This window comes from Botryllus schlosseri, chromosome 1 (genome assembly GCF_051294905.1).
Source record: "Botryllus schlosseri isolate E-star chromosome 1, Bs_hap1, whole genome shotgun sequence".
Taxonomy (NCBI): domain Eukaryota; kingdom Metazoa; phylum Chordata; class Ascidiacea; order Stolidobranchia; family Styelidae; genus Botryllus; species Botryllus schlosseri.
The window spans coordinates 12,114,549-12,135,603 of NC_137236.1; the positions used below are offsets into that span (position 1 = coordinate 12,114,549).

A 21,055-nucleotide genomic window follows, 5' to 3' on the forward strand; every position below is an offset into this window, starting at 1 on the left:
CACGATACTTTACCTATATTTCCATTGAATCTTCATTGGGGTCCAGGGGTCCGTGACGGTCTGAAAGGGATCCGCGAGGACAAAAGGTTGAGAACCACTGGGTTAGACCAATTACTTCAGAAATTATGGAGCGTTGAGATAGAGAATACAGATATTAACTGCGTTATTTTTTTTAGCATCGTAACTTGTATAAAGTGATATAGCTTGGAAGTTTTCTCCTTCGTAAATAAATAGATTTCAGTTAATATGTCCTTGGAAACTCCGTAAGGGGACTTACAATGAATATGGCTCTACCTGTGTGGACGATACGGAATTCTATATCGTTTGTTATTCTTTCTAACCTTCCGTATGAGAGCATCTTATGAGTTGCGCCTAATATATATTGCAGGTGTTGTTGTTTACGCCACTGGCAACGATATGTAAACCCTAATCTTGGATTCCAGTAAAGGTGTTTGCAATTGCTGTTTCTGTATCAAAGCTACCCATGTTTGGAGTATACAGGCGAGAGATATGCTCATAATCCTACTATTAAACCTCTGTATCGAGGTCACGGTGCTTGCACAAAGAACTGGACAGCCACCTTATTGGTGGTCCGATCCATTCCGATGTACCAAAGAATGTGACGGTATTACTGGTGAGTAGGTTTTGATGCTGCGAAATTGGCGTTGTTCGCTTGAAGCAAATCCAGTAATGATGTTGTATACTAGATATTATCTTTGCCATTTTCTTGCTCTACACCCTGAGTGCATGGAAGAGCTCTTCTCTGAGGATTGATTAAATATATATATCAGAAGTCAACACTATAGCCCCGGAAATCAAAATTATATCAAACACTTTAGTCATCATGCCGACGATTGCCTGGTTACATGTAAAGAGAGAAAGAGATACGATATTCTTTTTCACCTCCACCATCGAGATGCGTTGACGACGGAGTTGCGGTACGGCCGTGAGGTCATCTAGTCTGCGACCCCGTTTTTTTCTCCTCCATGCTATCCGTGATTGCTGAGCGCCTAGCAGGATAGATGCGGATGCCAATTTACGAGTCTTTGGTAAGACCCGACCACGATCTACCGATCGAGAAACAGGACGCATAACCATTACACTATCTCGCTCGGTCCTTCGAACTATGAGTAGTAGATTTTTCTTGATATGCATGTTGGCATTTTGGTAAACATTCATTTCATGTTCGCCAAGCGTTGTATTTACTGGCAGGAGGTCAACAAAGCAATGAGCGTCCTACTACCGGACAAGGTGAAATAGCGCCGTAGATTTCCACTCAATTACAGTAGTCGTAGCATCTCCTAGACATGTCAAAACTTCTTCTACAGGGGAATTCTTAAACCAACATATGAAAATTGGTCACCTATGTCATTTCAGAAAGTAGATTCGGTCAATTAGTCGGATGCTGTTATGCGCGCACGTTCAAAATTACAGACGTATCTTCGCGACTAACACAAAATGACCAATGACAATACAGCGATATGAGGTTCATTCGTCCAGTTGGCATGACATTGCACTACCACAAGTGATGGCAGCATATTCCAAAATAATTACTACCTTACAACATTCTAAATGTCGGACGTAAGTATAGTTTTCTGTATAAAACTATCAGGTAGAAGTATGGAGCAGTCAAAAGCATAGCCACATCAGCTGTCGTATACATAAGTATAGCTTACTTAAGTATTCGGAAGAAGTAGTAGCAATTCGTTATGGACCACCACCGGTAACGTTGCATGTTCATGTTATGTTTAGCGAATAGTGTTCATACCAATATTTCCAAGGATAAGCATAATACGGATCTACTTGATGAACCAAATCTTGAGTCTACTTCAAACATTTATCTTCTATTTCAACTTTACGTAGTTTCAAAATGTCACAGAAATCTGCTTGTACTTTTGCAGAAATTACCGTGTTACTTCTACTTCTACTTGATTACCAAAGTTATGGGTACCATATTTTGAGATCCTAAAAAGAGGACACTTTTATAAATTCTGAAATCTCCAGGAAAATTGGTGTATTTGACAATTTTTCGATCGATAGTAGTTTGTTGACCAACAAAAGGTCATCACTTTGACTCGGCTACTGAATTACCACAAAAAGAGGACATCTAGGTGTCCTCGGAGGACATTTTTTATTTCCTGAAAAAGGGGGACATATGGTAATAATACCATAAGCCATGCTGCAGCACCATAGTGAAAAATGTCTCGATCGCTGATCGTGTGCACTGTAGGTCCGCTTCGTTCTTCTCAATGAAGTCCAACTCCACCGTTCTAAGTCGGAAGCTTCAAATGTTCCACTTCTGGTCCGGCTACAATCTTGACTCTGATACCTGTAAGACTACGTTATTAGCTTAGCTGATCTAAAACCAAGAACGTATATATACCAGTCCGAGAAGATCTTTGAAATAAAAATCGGATGTATTGGATTTCAAGATTACTTTCAATGGTTACCTTGCAGAAAAAAATATATTTCCGAGGACATCGTCAGACACTAGTGAATGCTCTATCACTTGCCCGTCGAGTATGACACGCAGCTCAGACTGGAAACAAAAGGCGACACGCAGGGTCGATATCCAAAATGCAGACGGTCTCTCAACGTGCATGGTGATCATCGCAAAAGAAGACGTCTATTGCGCGCTCATGCGGATGCAGTCATTTCAATCCAGCAGCCAGTCGCAAACACAGCAAACTTGCCGGCGAACGAATTATAGGTACGGTATAGGAGTTAGATATGAGGTTTGTCTGTGGTAGTCAATATCCAAGCAGATGCGCTCTGGTTATTACGCTCTATCTGAAATTATCCATAGGATACATAATTTCCTTCCATCACAAGGAGCTACAATATCATTTCTCTTGTTTCGTTCTTGATCCTTAGTTACTATAAATACCTCCGCTCGAACTGTGTTCGGTGAATGTGGGATGGATCATAATTAGGGCCCGGTAAAGTCCGAATATCTGACGGTTAGATTCCGAGTCCAGCATTCGAGCCCAGGTAGCCAGTTATTGCCCAATAACATTAATAATGACATATACAAAGTGAATATTTTTATCGTTTTCAAGATAACAATGCCAGCTTCACGTTATCGAATATAATTTCGTATATCTGGAAAATGAATCTTTTGATGTAGTATGTACAAATGGTGCAGTTGGATCACTAATAACCATAATTGCTGTTTCCAAGAGCATGCCAATTGTCCACTCTTGTGCTACAATAAGCTGCGTGTTTGAGATAGTTTTATCCGAGAAGATTCCGCGATGAGTGGAAACTACTGAGATATTTTGCGTTATTAGTTAACATCTATAATCTCAATACTCGACACGAATGATTATAATTGTTACTCCATATCGGTTCGAGTTCTTTGTAATCATGACCAGCAATAGCCATGATGCCCTGGAACACCGCACGCTAAGCTATAAGTAACTGGACAACACGATTTAACATTGCATAAAATAACAACACTCTATATCAGGTGTGGCACAACCTTTTTGCTCTTCAAGGCCGCACTTTGAGTAGCCTACTTATGTAGCCTACGGTCGCATTCCATGGCGTAGCCGTAGTGAACTAACTGGACGCCAAATACCTATGCTAAACTGCCCACTGTGCCCAGTGTCATTGTCCATTTCCGATGAACTACGGACTAATCTACTTTTATTGCTATCGGCTTACTATACGACCCGAAATAGCGAGTGGTCTTGTTGTGAATTGGATTCTCGTATGAATTCCGTATTTTCACATATTGCTATCAAATATTTATCCTTTCTCAGCCCATGTGACCAGATTCCTTGGTAGGGCTTCTGGAGGGAGTGTTTTCGAAAATTTAGAGCAAGTTATAAATTATGATGCATCTTAGGGTGGGCCAATTGGTATTTGTCATGGTATTACCTGTATGCTGGTGCTGGTATTACTTGACCTTCTATCACGATTGTCGGTACAGTGGAAAGATATTGGAATCGCTCAAACGTATACCAGAAACAATTTTCTTTCGTGAGGAGCACACGATTCCATGATTCCACGATTGGTATTTCCAAATGGGGCGCATTATTTTTCCTCTGCTGCTCGCATCTGTGTACTACGGGGCTCAGATTGCGAAGGGCGGTGCCCATATCAAAATCGAAACATTAAGCCGCATTGAATCGCGCCTTACGTGAAGGAAATTTCAACGAAAATTCGGGAATCAATTCGAGAATTAAATTTGCATGTCGACGGCCGCTAACACATACTAATTGAATTATGTGATGACAGCCGCACAAAAGTTTTTGATAATTTTGGTTAAATATAGGGCCAAAATAGACTGAGATACAGTAAATCAGCACTGAAGTAACGCTCCGACAGCTAATTCGGGAGCTGAGCCGGCAAGTCGACCTTTTTTTGTCAATCAACCGATCAAGAAGTGAAAAACATTTACCATATCTTCAGGATTGTCCTCCGGTATTACGAGTCTGAATATTTTGAAAAAGTGTCCTTTTTCTCAGATTTCCAAAATACGGTAACCCTGTTGTAGAACATACATCGATTCGTAATAACCGCTCTTTGGAGTTTCAATGTCTTCAACTTCTGTCACAGTTACTAATGGAGAAATACATACTTGAACGCTAAAGTCCCCAAGCCATCTCTATCCTATCATGCCATAGACGGGGCCTACTGTTGAGCCGTCGTGACGCTCGAAATGAAAAAAACGTACATTCGAATAAATTTATTCACAGGTACTTTCTCGATAAATCGTGTGATGAGGAGCAGCGAAACGAAGTTGGGGAAGAAAGTTGCCGCGCAGCTTGCATGCTACCGAAACCCGAATCTAACTCAACATCACCTAACACCAACCGAGTGAGAGCTATATTCCGACCATGCTACAGGGGAATGGTGTCCGAAGAAGGCACTCGACGCCGAATTGACTTCTGTAAAGCTGAAATCAAACATTGTTCCACTTGCTACCAATGGGGAAATTGGACTCTGTTATCGTCTTGTTCGAGGACATGCGGACGTCCAGGGGTACGGAAGTACGTGAGAGATTGTCTCATCATGGAGCCACCAGGTATCAACCTTTCCTAAATGAATCATGTGGATTTTACAGATAGCAGTTTTACTGGTTGAAACCGGTCTCAACATGTTGTTGATTAAATTCTGGTTATGCGTCTTCCAAACCCTTTATATTGATAATCCAGATATGCAATGTTCCCTTTAATTCTTCACGAGTCTGCGCGCAACCAACAACTCGCTGCGAGGTCACTTGGATAACAGTGCGTTAACGACTAAAAAAACAAGGTCATCACTTCGGAATTTTTGTGCGCAGCTTAGATTTTCTGTGCGCAGAGAACGTGTCAGCACTGCGCGATTGCGCACGCGCGCAGTTTTGAGTGAACATTGCTGATATGTAGGCCTACTCAGGCAATTTTCTTGTGAAGGCAGTTCATTGTATGATAGGACTTCCAGCCTATTATATGCCTGTGAAGAGGGGAATTAGAAAAGAATATAGGTCATATCCATAGAGTTCAGAGGAATTCGATGAAAATACTTATAAGTTACGTATAAAATACTCCGGAACGGATCCAAACTAAAACTTGCAGGAATTTCGCAATCTTATTATTCGGTTATTGTTATTACACAATCACTTGTACTTCGTTCGTTGTGACACAAGATTAGTGAATATGATGGAAATATGATGATTGATGCCGTAAAAATAGACAAGTATGACTCGTATAACGGCTTGTAGGTCCACAGAAGCATTGTAGTTTGCGGTTTTAGCCATGATTTAGCGTTGTTAGCTTTTCAATAAATGAATTTTTCTGCCCGGGAAAAGCCGTTCGCCGCTTGATCGAAAGTGAGCAGAACCAGAGACCGAATTAAGCAGAGTCGACTGTAATAGGTTAGTTTACATATATAACCGATTTGTTTATTGGTTGAATAGTTGGCTACTGAACCGTTTAGTTTTACAGATGTTATGACATGGGGTGACCAACCTGCAGCCTTACGTATAATCGCCTACTGCATGAATTTGCTGTATTCTCAATTGTAAACGATTCCGTTGTCGAGCAACGATAAGCCATAAATCAGTCATAAATCTCATCCGTGTAAGCGGTGTCTTATAAAATCCTAGAAGTCGACAGTTACCGAATCAAAATGAAAAAAATTGGTTTGGTGTAAATGACCATGAACAGCACATAACAAACAATTTTACGACACATTGAATTTAGATGCCCGTTCGGCTGGCGGTCCACCCGTATTCTCTAAGACGCACACCTATCTCTGTAAAGCTTATCTCAAGGAGTCGGAATACAAAAACGAAAAGTGTGGAATGAACAACGTATGTCCCCACTGGACTAATTGGGAGAGCTGGACAGACTGCCCGCTGAAGGACATAAGGGAAATAACAGCAGTGAGGAATAACCCAAATACGCGACGATCCAGGCTCGCATTTGGAGGAAACATATCAAATCCATCGCTTCAAACGCTCACGGACAGCGAAACAGAAGTCAACGGAGCGAGACGACAGACCTCTACACGAAAAAGGGTCTGCCTGGGACAAAGAAATCCAGACCATTTAGCGTGTCCTGGTAACACATCGCAATGGCGAATGTGTGAAGTGGAATACAAGAACATGTCAACCGACTCATTCAGTGAAGAGGACTCGACAGATGGTGCATCAACAGCATACGACGATGATCGCACGAATAAGGTAACACTGATTCAAATATTTACTCGAAGTGCTTTGTAATGCAGAGTTGTAATGACTTGAAGCGATTGATATGATTCGACACTGGAGCAGCCAAGACAGCGATTTCATTGTAACTTCGAAGAATATATAGGAAAGTTACCACATTATCGGTATTTCGTCTATCAGTCCTGATACTTCAAAATAGAGCCAGAAACTGTTAAAACTAAGGACAATTACTATTTTATGCATGTGAGCCATTCTATATCATTCGGGAAGAGTTGAAAAAAGTGGATCGAACCGGATTGGACTGAAAACTGGACAGTCAATATAATGACTTGGACTTGGACTCGAGTCAAAACACTATGACTCGGACTCGACCCTTTACTAGCTCACTTGAACTCGGACCTGACTCGGTGGTGAATTGAAAATGACTCGACTTGGCTCGAGTTAAAACTATAAAAGTGAGATTGAATTGTGACTCGGAACCTTGTGACTTGGTTACAACCCGTTTATAATGTAAATATACTGAGTGACAGTTCAGCCAACTTTCAACAACCCATATAGCCTCTAATTAAGTTGCGTTATAGGTTATATAGAATGAGGATACTACGTTGTTTTAGATTGCACTGGCCAACCCCAATGCCCCATCTGATTTGGAACTATTCATGTCTGAAAGAAATACAGTGTTTGTCACCATCCCACAAGGAGGCACATCAAATCGTCAGTAGGATAACGCGAACAAGAATTATGTCACATATTGCGTTTGAGTAAGCAACGCAACTTTTTCCCGAACCTCAGTGACGTCAAATTCAATTTTCAGCGAATGTAAATAAATCTGCGGTACTCACGAAACTGCTAAAAACAAACATTTGCAAACGATCATAGAACAAACGACTACGATTTTGAACCGGTGTGAACTTCGCAAAGTCGCTGCTAATCTTTGCCGAACATCGGGTTTGGTTCATAATAAAAATGAAAATCCATCTCCGTTTGCATTGCGTTGTGTCATAGTGTTGATGGCTCGGATATTGTAATGCGCCATAATAGCAGCGATTGGAATGGATAAAAGCGATATTTCCGAAACAGCAGTCATGTTTGAAAGACCATTCAGTGATACTCTAACCCAGTTTGCAAGTTTGACGATAGGGGGACACCGAGACAATGCCCGCTGGCTGGAATGTCTCAGATTTGGGAAAACCCTTCTCAACTCAACGCGTTCGATACGAGGAATACATAGAAGCTATTGCAAACTTTTAAGTGTATACATATTAGTTCTACGACGATCTCGTAATCAAGCACAGGCTGCAGTCTGTATAGATAGATCGATTGGGCATTACGAAGATACAAACATCTAGTCGTATTATGCGTGTTGAAACGACCGACAAATTCAATACTGACGTAAAGTATCAATATTGCCGACAATCATAAGTGAGTCACTGAGAGGAAATTTACTTTTTTGTGCTTATGGTATAGGTATAGGTAGCTTGAGTTCGTTTGCGGTTGAATGATAGCTCTCAGGCCACAAATAAAATCCCATAACAATATGATGGACATATGGCATACAAGACAGACGAATTGTCGATGATTCTATACAGCAAAACTTCTTACTGTTTCAGGAAACCGCCACACAGGACACCGTGTATTCCACATCAAATATTACGGGATCGACAGCAATACAGACGTCAACAACTAGCGTCAAGGTACACGGACCAAAACGACGCAACAACCAAACATTCACTGTAGAGGGCGAAGGCGGTTTCACGACTGTCATCAACAACTACGCAGTAATTCTAATTGGATGTAAGGACGCTTTGATGTTGCTATTTGCAGGACGTCGGTCGCGCAATTAGCAACTTACCTATCTTCTTGATAACTTCTTATGGTAATAAGTTCTCATTTCATACCTTCCTCGTAGGGTTGTGAACGTATCAAAATTTCACGGCGATAATAATTTGCGACATGGCTATTTGAGACGCGTCTGCGCCGTAAGTGGTCGCTAAAACGTGCAAGAATATTTGGCATCGTGTATTCGTGATGCGGCAACAAACACTGCGTACTGCTCACTCTGTGTGCAGAGACCTGATCATTTCAGCTGTTGATTGCAGCAACATAGAAAGATATTCTTGCAGTAAACATGATGCTCGATTTTCACTGTGAGATAAGACCTTATCTAGTCGATAACTAATATAACGAATGTGTATAGGGGAACCGTAAATGTATTTCTCATTCGGATACTTTTAGTGATACCTAATCTACAATAATATTTCTAGAACCGGTTGATATTCGCAGTCATTACGGGGACTGTTTTTGAATGCTAGGTACATCCACTTAAACCAGTATATAGCAAATGCTTGTTTAAACCACTGTTTAAAACGTGTTTTAAACAGGCCATCGTTTTAAATGCAACCCATGCTACTCGTTTCATCAATTTATTCGCAACTCGGCACTTGCTATACACTGGTTTAAGTGGATGTAGCTAGCATGGCTTTAAAAATGTGTTTTTCAAGCTGTATAATTATTCAAAAACATGTTGTGTGAGCCTGCGGACGATTATCACCCGATATAGCCGACGTATACTATAACTGATGGATGTAACCTGCGAAATATTCGGTTCAACAGCTTATAGTAGGCTACGTAGGTGCAGATCAGTGGTTCCCAACCTTTTTCGGTGTCAGGGCCAAATTTAGAATTTCAGATTACGGTCGGGGCCGCTCGTATACCAGGGCAATGAAACGGACCCAAAATAGCCACCAAAATATGAAAATTGGCATTGTTCCAATCAATCGCTTGACGCCACTGGCCATTGTTATGATCATTGTGTTGCTGCGCTCCCATTGTTCAGAACAATCGACCTTTCGTGGATATTTCGGAGTAGTTTTATTGCCCTGGCGAGATTTCAAATCGTATTTTTGGAATCAGTGCGACACTAGCTTTCGATAACGACCGGGCCTATCAAATTATGCGGACGCTTCGGTCGTGAGCTATAGGACTACCAAATATGCTGCTTTCGGGGCGATTTAGTGTGTTAGGTTTTATCGCCAAGACGCGCCAAGCACGAAATTTTTTTGTAATTCATGATTGAATCGGTCAATATATGATCGGGAATTGCATATGTATTGCCATCAATTTTTATCCTCTCTCTGCTCACGTAATCAGGTTTACAGATAGAGCCGACGGAGGTGTGTTTGAAAAGGTAGGACCCCTCAATAATAATTAAACATCTTCGTGCGTATACCGGTAGGCAGGAACGAAACAGCACTTCGTCAGCCCACCCCCCCCCCCCAAAAAAAATAATAATAATAAACTCGGGTCTTGGGCTCCCATATCAACAGCAGTAACGTAACGATAACAGTCTACTCACGACTTTCCTGCAATCCTAATTAAAGACTACAGACTGCAAGCCAAGCAAAGTGTATTTTATAAATATAAATCTTATTTTTTGTCATACCTGGATTTCCTAATATTTCTTGTGGCCGCAAGAAGGGTATCTGGGGGCCGCATGAAGCCCTCGGGGGCCGCATGCAGCCCTCGGGGCCGCGGTTGGGAATCACCGGTCTAGATCATTGGTACGGAATGCGTGTTCTGATGTTGATGACCGCCAACCTTAAAAATGCTGCATGACGATGTAGTCCTGGTTAAATACATTTTTGGTCCGTATATGGAAGGGGTTGGAAGCTTATTTCGTCGTACCCTTTATTTTCAATTGTCAATGCCAATCCACCATGACGCGACAATTGAATATTCGTAACGTCATTGCTTCAAAATAAAACAAACAAAAAAACAAAATAGAAAACATGTTTTAAACAATGGCATGTTATTTCAAACATGTTTGTTTTACATTGTTTTTTTGTCTTAAACACAACTCATGAGTAGCTCATATGGATTAGGCATTAACGTACGAATACATCCGTAGTAAAGGGACACCCAATTTTACAGTGACCGTGGGATGTAAATTGATCTGAATTCCGTAGATTTATTATAGGGATTGGTAGAAAAGGCACGGTAGGTTTGATTTGCTGTAGGATGGATGATGATGATGGAATAGAATTGTAACATTGGTGATTTTCATGCTGACTACACCATGCGTTCAATTACCATTACCTCAATAAATAACAGTGTGTCGGCGAGAATAGTTACCGCAGTGTTCACTAATTCGCAATTAGGCATTATAATTGCTGCAATAATCGAATCTCATACTGCTACAATGGACACCGAAGTATGCTGTTATCAAATGAGCCAGTGGCTGTCCACTGGACGAATTACTACTATACAACAGTAATCGTTTATGAGTGCTTTTGCCCACCGGGGCAGACTATATAAAGTACTTTGCTAACCAGTCGATCGTTGCTATTCGCAACTAATCACATAGCGGAAGTATTACACTGCCTTCTTAGTTCTCACCTCATGGCATTATACTTACAGCGCTTCTCGTGTTCATTGTATTGTTGCTGTTCGCTCTCATCGCAGTCTGCTGGAATGTACTGAAGCGCTCCAGGCGAGCTCGCTATCCCATTCAGCCTTCGTTCTCTGCCGGGACGTTGGGTTCGATCCCGAGCGGGTTGATGCACGGATTTCAGCAACCGTTAGGCCTGAGGTATGGCTCGGGTACGTTCGGACGCAGTGAGTATCCGCCCAACTTTAGCGACGCGATGAGCAGCAAAGGAAGCGTACGTAGCGCATCCAGCAACGCGACCAGCAGAGGTAAGCAGCGGAAAAGGCTTCATCTGTCTTTCACGTCGGGCGGGGCGATTTACTCTGCTGGTTCCGGGCGTCAAAACTCAAAGAGAACGAGGATATCTCTCGCCGAGCTCGCTAAGCAGCAAACGCCCACGAGCGAACGGAATATGGGCTCCAAAAAGCCGTCAACGTCTTCTCTTCTATCATCTACATCTTCGACAACCGGTATCACGGGTGTTCCCAGCGTGTTTCAACCACTCCCTCCTATCCCGCCGGAACTGCCCCCCGGATTAGCAATAAGCGGAATGTCGAATGCTAAAAGAAATGCGAGTCGAAACACCGGTCTTACTCCTGATGGGGATGATATTAACTCCCCAAATATGGACCACATTCGAGCACATTACGACAGTGTAAGCGGTCGACCTGCGGACGGACCATATGCGCGCGAAGATGGAAATGATAACCGAACCAGTCGACTGAGGGGATCGCCTGGTGGGACAGGAAGACCGAGGTAAGCATGGATACACTCGCCGTTTCAAAAAACTTCGTGAGTTTTCCGATGATAGATGCATAGGGATAAAAGCAGTCATTGTAAATTTATAGTTAATTACAAGTAGATGTCGTTAATTCGGAGACGTCGAATATATTTCAATTAAACCAACTAGTTCAGCGCCAGGCAACATACAGCCCGCGAGCATGCACCTGGATTTTAAGGTGCCCGTGGACAGATTCTGGTCTTACACGATGACGTGACCCGCTGCAATGGTCTGCCGCAATGCCACGATACTTGTTTACCACGTCAAGTAGTGACTATACGTCACTGAGTAATTCCAAGATTGCCAACCTGAATAAGATGGCCACGAAAATACTTGATCTGTTCGGGCCTAGATATATTTTCCCCGTGGATAATTACAAGCCAAAGCTGCGTTCCAATATAACTGGCGTTCACGTGCAGTCGTTAATAAGGGTCGACCGACTTGCAGCACGAGTTCAAAGAAATTCTTGGACAGCTTTTATCGACCACAGATGTGTCTTTGACAGCTATTGAAGTACCCCACGTTATTGAATTCATTGAATACTGTTTTGATCTCTCTGCAGTACGCTTGAAGCTTACAATAAATACGATATATTCCTTTATAGGCGGATGAAATCGCGATTAATGTTTCGCGAGTCAGTAATTCAGCCATTCAACTACTTAATTTTCCTATATCGTATTTTCCCATACTGGATAAGTTTACCGCCCCTGAAATAGTTATAAGTTTACCTTTGACTAATCAACTGGCGATTTTTCCTACCACGAAAAGCAAATGCAGAATGGCCTATGTGCGACGTGTTCCATGCCTGTTTTAAATATGTTCGATAACAGACTAAAAATCTCGTAAGTATTCCATCACATTAGCTAATATGGTAGAAGTTCGTAGTATTCAAAATAATAATTCATTGGAAGAATACCAGCATTATTATTTTACGATAGCTCATTTGTAGGGTTGGTCAAATTGGTCAGCATAGCTACTCACTTAGAGGTAGTTGTGACGTCGTAATGTTTTTCTCAATTACAAGTATAAATAGCAATTCTCAAGACAGTTAAATACAACTTCCAGCGAACGTATAGTAACGAAAGGCCTGCAAAGTATTCAAGTATATCCAGAAAGTAGATTTGTACTAAAGTGGCATACTTTTAGCAGTCAATAGGAGATGACTAAATTCAAAGTTGCATATATTCGCGACTAAGATTAAATAATTATTGACCACAGTTGCGATGCCGCATGGTGTCGCCACAACACCACAAATAGGTAAAATCTTCGAAATTATATTCAGTGACCATGAAACAGGGGGTATGTCACGCGATGTTGTGATAATGTCTATTAGGGATGGTGTGATCGTGAGGTTCACGTTCGCGTTCTGTGTGTGAACCTCGGAAATTTGGAGGTTCACGTTCACAAACGAACCTTGGTAGGTTCTGCACTGTGAACCTTTTTCATACATTACAATTTTTGATTCATTATAACATCTTTGGTTGAAGTTTATTCCATTTCATTTGCGGGCCACTCTCTGCATGGCGCGGGCAGCATAAAAATCAACACTAAACGAAAATGCACCTTGACAATCTCACAAATATTATTTTCTTCGTTTCAAAAGTTTGCTCGAACTGTCCAGCTTTCGGTTTGTGAATATTTAGTGACTCTCTGCTGTGAGCTTGACCCTCAATCACACAATATCAAGAGTGTTGTACTGCATGTAGGTAGTCATCGAATGATGCTTATTCAACCAATCGATGAAATTGATATCGCTGTCTGATGTAAAAAATCTGGCCGGCGTACGGGGACAAATCCTAATTTCGGGGTAATATCGGTAGCAACAGAAACATGTTTTACACGCTGCTCAATGTCAACGTAGCAACACTCAGACGCCGAATACAATGCCCGGTCTGGCCTAGACCGTTAAGGCGTGGACTGATATTCCCTTGCAAGTCCTTGTTGAAATTGCTGACAAAGCGACGGAAGATATTGATTTTATGGGATTTTAATAATATTTGATTGTCCTAATTGATACATTTGGCGACGATTAAAACTTCAATATGTACTTCAGCATTGTGGCATTATGGGGCCCGAGTCGCCGCTAAGTATCGTGTACAGTAGTACACTAATATAGGCTATCAATTCACTGAAATGTAGGGTTGGAACTAGCAATATGAGGTTCACGTTCGCGTTCACACAGAACCTTTCAAAAAGGTTCGCGCTCTCACGAACCTGAATCTTTTAGGGATTCACACCATCCCTAATGTCTATCACAAAAGTGATCCAAACTCATAACAAAACTACTGCTTGCACTTCAAAATCCGAAGTGTAAAGGTAAGAAGCCTCACATAAAATCTGCTCCAGAAGTAGCCTTAATGGAAATAATATAAAACAAAACCAAAACCAATTGAGTAACATTGCAAGTAAGCCAAACCTTCGTTAGTGTCCCAGGAATGTACATTGTTGCTGAACGTCTCTGCTCATTTGTCGATGGAAGCAAAATAAATCCAAACTCCAGTGCCGGTTACGAAAGGGTTGCGTGGCGGATCTTCTCATATACCGGTCTCGCACTGATAGAACTATCTAGCACACAGTTAAATTGAATATGTTTTTTTACAGCACCGGACATCATAACGATCAGTATCCTCACGGTAGAAACGGTATTGAGAGTATTCGCGGCGAGGTTGTTGTTCCGACAGAGAATGAGTATTGGAGTGTAGCGAGAGAAGGCGAGTCACTCGCAACGCCGATGACCTCCCCTATAAAGAGCCACAACCCAACATGCAGTCGTGTTGCTACCGATTCCAAAAATCGACTGAACTCACACCAGTCTACAACTTCCACGGATAAAGAAATAACCGAGTCCAACGATAGCGTGGTGTGTAACAACGAACGTGTTACCGACATCCTGGGTGCAGAGAGTAATGTTAACGATGCGAATACTTTACTGAGCCACCGGGTAAATATAGGCGACTTTGAAATTGGTCAAGACGAATGCTTTGAAGAGCCTGTCTATAATTCTATCGATCCAGCTGCCGCTGATCTTCCAAGCCAGGTTGCGTGCAATTTGGATCAGCAAGAAGGTGAATACGATCACTTGTACAAGGATTCCAAAGGTGGAATTTCCCCAAGAAGCCATCAACCGTCTGCAACGCAACAGATCAAGGGCGACAGTGCAGCCCTGAGGCACCATGACTACGAGAGCATTGAGTTAGGGGACGATGCGCAACGCAATGATGGAGGTTGTGTTTCGAAAGATACTGAAGTCTCGCAAGGTGTCGCTTGAGGGACATCGTATATTTTGACGCCTGAAAGATTATTGTCATTTCAGAGAAACTTGTTCGCTTTCTCTTTGCTGAACCGTCATCGTGACAGTGTAGGGATGACTCGAGTCACCTTTTTCGTATGACTTGACTTTGCTCGAATCACTTTGCAAAAATGACTTGACCTGACTTGACTCGGCGTATCAGAAATGTGGATTGACTCGTGACCAGGATCAAACATTTTCTAGTCAATTTCGAGTCATCAAGTGATCGGTGTCGTAAAAAAATCGCTGTTGCATATGTTCGGATTGTTTGCGAAACGCTTGTGTAGCATGTGAGAACAACCAATCATTCATGATATTGCGTGTTATTGAGCCTCTCACAAATAAATTGACCGATCGGAGCTTACAGCTTACGTATACGTTGTCGTCAACTAGTAGTGAAGTGATCTAATAGCACTGTTCTACAGAATGCTCATTGTGCTAAGTTATCACCTTAACCAAACTGCGGTTTGTTCGATTTTTATTAGAATTCGATTATACTTAGGATAGGGTTACCATATTTCTGCAACCCTAATTCCGGACACTCCTTAGCGCCCACTAGTGGATTTCAAAATGAGTTACGACGTCACAGTAGCGAAGCTTTGGTCAATTGGTCATAGACCAGAGGTGGTCACGATCCGGTTCAGGAGTATGTGGCTGTGTGTTGTGCAACCGGAACCGAAAGCACATGTTTTCAGCCCCTTCCCGTACAAATAAACAGTTATGTTGAGCCAACACTATTGGGTAATCCATGCAACTTCTGGGCGGGGTGCTTGCTATATGAATCTAGTTTCTATATGCATCGGGTCGTTAAATGTTTTGAATGAATTCTGTCAATAATATTGGTTGTTCCATCTATTACTAAATAGTCACTACTCTTTGCCCACATGATCAGAGTTAGCGGTAGAGCTGGTGGAGAATGAACAGTTCGAAAATACGGGGAGCGTAATTGCACATCGTTACGCCATGTTCATGTCCTAACTATAAAATTGTATATCAGCCTTATGCTGGGGCGCACCACGGAGATTTATTAACACCCCACATCCAGTGGTTTCCAACGTTTTATGGTCGCGACTCCATCTCCAATTTGAATATGTTCCGTGGCCCCGATCAAAATTTGACGAGCCGCACCTTTGCTCAGACTTACTCACGGGCTATTTTGGAAGCTGATTACGTTCAACATATTCGCAAACTCCAGAATAAAGCATTTGAGCGGCCTTAACGATCTCTGGGAATATACCGTTCTCCTATAAGTGCGATTGCAATTAGGCTTATTCCAGTGTAAATGAAGCTTGTTTCTATATTTTATTGCAGTTTTTTGCGAGGATGGCAGTCGCCACATTAATATCAATAAATGCGGTAGCAAATCGCGTGCAGCGCGAAAAGAAATATTATCAGCATAAATATTCCCAAACATATTGTTTTTATGCTGATTTACGAAAAAAGTATGAGCCTACGTCAAGTCTTCAAAATTCCGGACATTTGGCATATTTTAGAAATTTCTCCCAGACGCTAGTTTGAACAGTGAAATTCCGGACGTATGGCAACCCTAACTTAGGATTACGATATTTTGGAATCCGGTAAGGGGGACACTTTTTTGAAATCATAAGAGTTTGTTGAAAAAGCTGAGTTTGGATTATTTACTGGAAATCTTGTTGTGTTGACTAAAAAAGGTCATCACTTTGCCCCGACTCCCGAATGACCCACTCGAACGTACGCATTACCTATTTCGCATCAGTTATGCCGATTTTGAGTTGGTCCTGTCCATTAGCCTAGCTGTAAAAGTTATAAAGGAGTACGATTGCCGGAGGACATTTTCACTTTCCTGAAAAAGGAGGACAAATCCTCCTACAGGAGAATGCTCGGTAGCCCTAATTATAGTAGCCTACATTACTAGTCATCTATTGACACAGACGGCTTGAATTGTATCTCATGGATGTATAGGTGGGTAGTGTATTGCAACATATCAATTCGTTTATAATTTCAGATGTCTTGCATTTGATTTTGTATTTTGGCTGATATTTATAGACTGACGATATCCAGTTACTTCCGTAGTTTAGCAGTTCTACGTATGTGTGAGCGATACAACGCCTTTTTGCATGTCTACTAAACCATATGATCGCTCCTCGATGCAAAATGAATGACCACTCAGTCCGTATATCAAACAGCTAGCAAAATGCAACGACGTAATCATGTCTGGTGCTTCGAAAAGGCAGCGTGACTTGAATTGTGACTTGACTCGTGACTTGACTTGACTCGAGTCACCTTTGAAAATCGATTGCCTTCACTTGACTTGATTCGAGTCAAAATGTGCAATGACTCTAGATGACTCGTGACTCGAAGGTAGTGAATTGATCCCAACACTGCATCGTGGTGAACCGAATGTAGGGACTACTCGCATTGTATGAACCAGGTCAAATAAGAATACAAAAGGACGACAGCGTAAAAAAGACTACAGATTTCAAGCGCGTCCATTAATTCCGGATTACTGTGAAGTTTGTTGCTCATTAATCAGTGAATAATCTCACCCAATGACCTTTCGATTAAAATACCATAATAGGTAAATGCAACATCTTCCTGCCGGTCACCTGCATCGCATTGCACACTATTTTCCTTGAGCACATCAGAATATAAACGATAACGATTATTGCGATTCACGTCGTGTTCGTGTTTAGTATAGGTTTACTGTAATACAGCATTTAATGAATTATTCAATAAACAGTTAAAACAAAAAAGCAACGGCGTTGCTTCTGCTTCGGACATTTTATATATTTTGAAAACTATTTCATCGTGGTTTTACGTAGGCCACTTTTTAAAAATCAAAACGCACGATTTTTCGTCCAATACGACTTTTCGTCCAATTCGATTTTCCGTCAGTTTCAATTGACAATTAGGACACCCAAAATGTGACGGCGTGTTTTGGGTGTCCTAATTGTCGATTGAAACTGACCGAAAATCGAATTGGACGAAAAGTCGTATTTGACGCAAAATTATGCATTTTGATCTTGAAAAAGTAGTACGCAATTTCTCAACTTTTTGACATTATCGTTTATATCATGATGTGATACTTATTCCAATGTATAACATATCCGAAGCAGAGGGCACGCCGTTACATTTTGGGTGTCCTAATTGTCGATTGAAACCGACCGAAAATCGAATTGGACGAAAGTCGTATTTGACACAAAATTATGCATTTTGATCTTGAAAAAGTACGCAATTTCTCAACTTGTTGACTTTATCGTTTATATCATGATGTGATACTTATTCCAAATATATAACATATCCGAAGCAGATGGCACGCTGTTACATTTTAGGTGTCCTAATTGTCGATTGAAACTGACCAAAAATAGATTCGGACGAAAAGTCGTATTTGACGCAAAATTGTGCATTTTGATCCTCAAAAAGTACGCAATTTCTCAACTTTTGATATTATCGGTAATATCATGATGTAGAAATTATCCAAATATATAACATATCCGAAGCAGAGGGAACGCTGTTACATTTTAAGTGTCCTAATTGTCGATTGAAACTGACCGAAAATCGAATTGGACGAAAAGTCGTATTTGACACAAAATTATGCATTTTGATCTTGAAAAAGTACGCAATTTCTCAACTTGTTGACTTTATCGTTTATATCATGATGTGATACTTATTCCAATATATAACATATCCGAAGCAGAGGGCATGCCGTTAGATTTTAGGTGTCCTAATTGTCGATTGAAACTGACCGAAAATCGAATTGGACGAAAAGTCGTATTTGACCCAAAATCGTGCGTTTTGATCTTTAAAAAGTAGCCTACGTAAAACCAAGATGAAATAGTTTTCAAAATATATAAAATGTCCGAAGCAGAAGCAACGCCGTTGCTTTTTTGTTGTAACTGTTTATTGAATAATTCATAAAATACTGTATTACAGTAAACCTATACTAAACACGAACACGACGTGAATCGCAATAATCGTAATCATTTATATTATGATATGCTCAAGGCACATAGTGTGCAATGCGATGCAGGTGACCGGCAGGAAGATGTTGCATTTACCTATTATGATATTTTAATCAAAAACGACTTGAGCCAATTGGCCGATGTAGCCTAACAGTGCTGGATAGGCTGTCTTCGTTAAATAATAATATTTGTACTTTTTTGTCTCTTCGATATCACATATATTCATTTGTGGAGTCTTTTTTCCGGGCCTCTCACCGCCGCAAGAAATAGTCACACATGGGGGGAAGGAACACAAATTAACCTCTGATGCTTCGGCTACAGGCGAGAATTGATAAAGATTCGCCTGCGTAGATTACGTAGCGGCTGAAAATTTAGATGCCATAAGTACTACCTGGTGGTTGTAAAATGAAGCACACCTTCAAGTTTCGATGACATATTGTATTGATCATACCGTTTGCGCCATTTATCGATAAAACTCGTGTGTTTCAGTTCGCTTGCACCCCAAATCTGTCGCGAAATTGTTTTTCCGGTGATAATATTTGATTTTAGCACAAGTGAATCATTGCGATAACAATGATTCATTAATTTCGGAAATATGACGTAAGCATTTTCTGGCGGAATCACAGTGGTCCAACGTCCTCTCGAATTAAAACTGATACTAGAACACTCAATCAGCTGATTCCATGCATTTGTTTTGACTCAGAGCCATTGATGCACATGAGACATTAGCTCCACCACGCGGAAGAACGAACGGCGTCAATTCGATAGCACTCATGCTGCTCGATATCACATTTACTTCATAATCTATTTAGTTTTGTCATCTATCCGAATGTTTTTCTCCTGTACATATCAATATAATCGGATCAGTAGATAAAGCCCACATTCAAATACGGTACGAATCATAAACATTTAAAAGAACTATACGGCTAGAAAGGTGAGGAGCCATTGAGGGATGACGCCCTTTAGACTGAAGTGAACGCTTGCCTAGTAACCGAAACCGGTGTATAAATCGTTTTGCACTTTCCCTATGCAGTACAGCGAATCCCTCACCCGCCAAAAGCACCAATAGAAAGCTCATTCCTATCCAAAAAGCTCTTACGGAAAATATCCCAGTTTCTGATTCTACCGAGCCATCGCCCACATCCCCGAAACTGGCTCCGCATCTCAAGTTCTCGTTGATTCAATTTTCATTTAGTTCTCATGGTGCTGGTTTAAATTCAAGTAATAAATACCATATTTCGATACTCTAAAGTTGTTTGCGTTGCTAAACTTTATTGCCGACAGGTATAATGAGAAGCACGCCATCAACAAATCAACTATTTGAAAAAAAATATATGATGCGATGCGAAGACAATTAACACGAACGGCGTGAGGACAGCTGCGGTTCGGTCATCCGTTTACGATGATCGGGATTGGGCTGCAATGTCGATCTGCCGAGTCGTAGCAATATCAATCAGGTTACATTTTATCTGAACAACACACACACAATGTACAATGCGATAAGATAGAACGTACTGAACAGAGGAGGATGCCGAAGGGTCAGTTGCGGTTGCAGTTGCGGTCTCTTGAGGTGCCATCCTCATTTGACCAATGTTGCCCGATGTCATAGTTCTTTCTTCGATGTTGCGACGAAAAAAATCGTTTTAATGAGACATTGAATTGAAAATTCTTCGACTTAGGAATGTTTGATCTTGCCCAGATAGCGTCCCTCTCCACTGGAATCATTGGAAAATTCTTGCATGTCTCGACAACAAAATGAGCAACGCGTGCAATCCGTGCATTAATTGCATATATTTGTTCCTCTATCTGATGCCGTGCTCTCTCCCTTAATTGTGAAATTCTCATAACTCAATCGACGCTCTACTTCGATCCCCGAAAACGTCAACACAGCCATTTTCGGCCGGGCCCACTCAGTCAGGAATAGAGATGGTACGACTGGAAAGTTATGGCACATTGCATT

At 41.3% G+C, this 21,055-nt stretch overlaps 1 protein-coding gene across 2 annotated transcripts; it reads left to right on the forward strand.

Moving 5' to 3' along the window:
- Positions 1 to 357: 357 nt before the first annotated feature.
- LOC145441962 (uncharacterized) lies at positions 358 to 15,518 on the forward strand. Of its 2 annotated transcripts, none has more exons than XM_080319919.1 (7): positions 358 to 634; positions 2,458 to 2,710; positions 4,704 to 5,032; positions 6,192 to 6,673; positions 8,269 to 8,452; positions 11,075 to 11,840; positions 14,467 to 15,518. In XM_080319919.1, exons 1-7 carry the CDS (start codon positions 511 to 513, stop codon positions 15,131 to 15,133), a joined length of 2,805 nt encoding a protein of 934 aa, XP_080176045.1. In that variant the 5' UTR covers positions 358 to 510; the 3' UTR covers positions 15,134 to 15,518. The 2 variants fall into 2 exon arrangements, with proteins under 2 accessions (XP_080176045.1, XP_080176053.1); XM_080319927.1 differs by having other exon boundaries at positions 358 to 625.
- Positions 15,519 to 21,055: the final 5,537 nt, after the last annotated feature.

What these genes read in the sequence shown, in the direction of transcription:
- LOC145441962 (XM_080319919.1), top strand. Translation starts at nt 511, where the DNA reads ATGCTCATAATCCTACTATTAAACCTCTGTATCGAGGTCACGGTGCTT. An exon ending in ACGATGATCGCACGAATAAG is followed by an intron (nt 6,674 to 8,268) that starts GTAACACTGATT and finishes TTACTGTTTCAG; the next exon opens with GAAACCGCCACACAGGACAC. An exon ending in GGTGGGACAGGAAGACCGAG is followed by an intron (nt 11,841 to 14,466) that starts GTAAGCATGGAT and finishes GTTTTTTTACAG; the next exon opens with CACCGGACATCATAACGATC.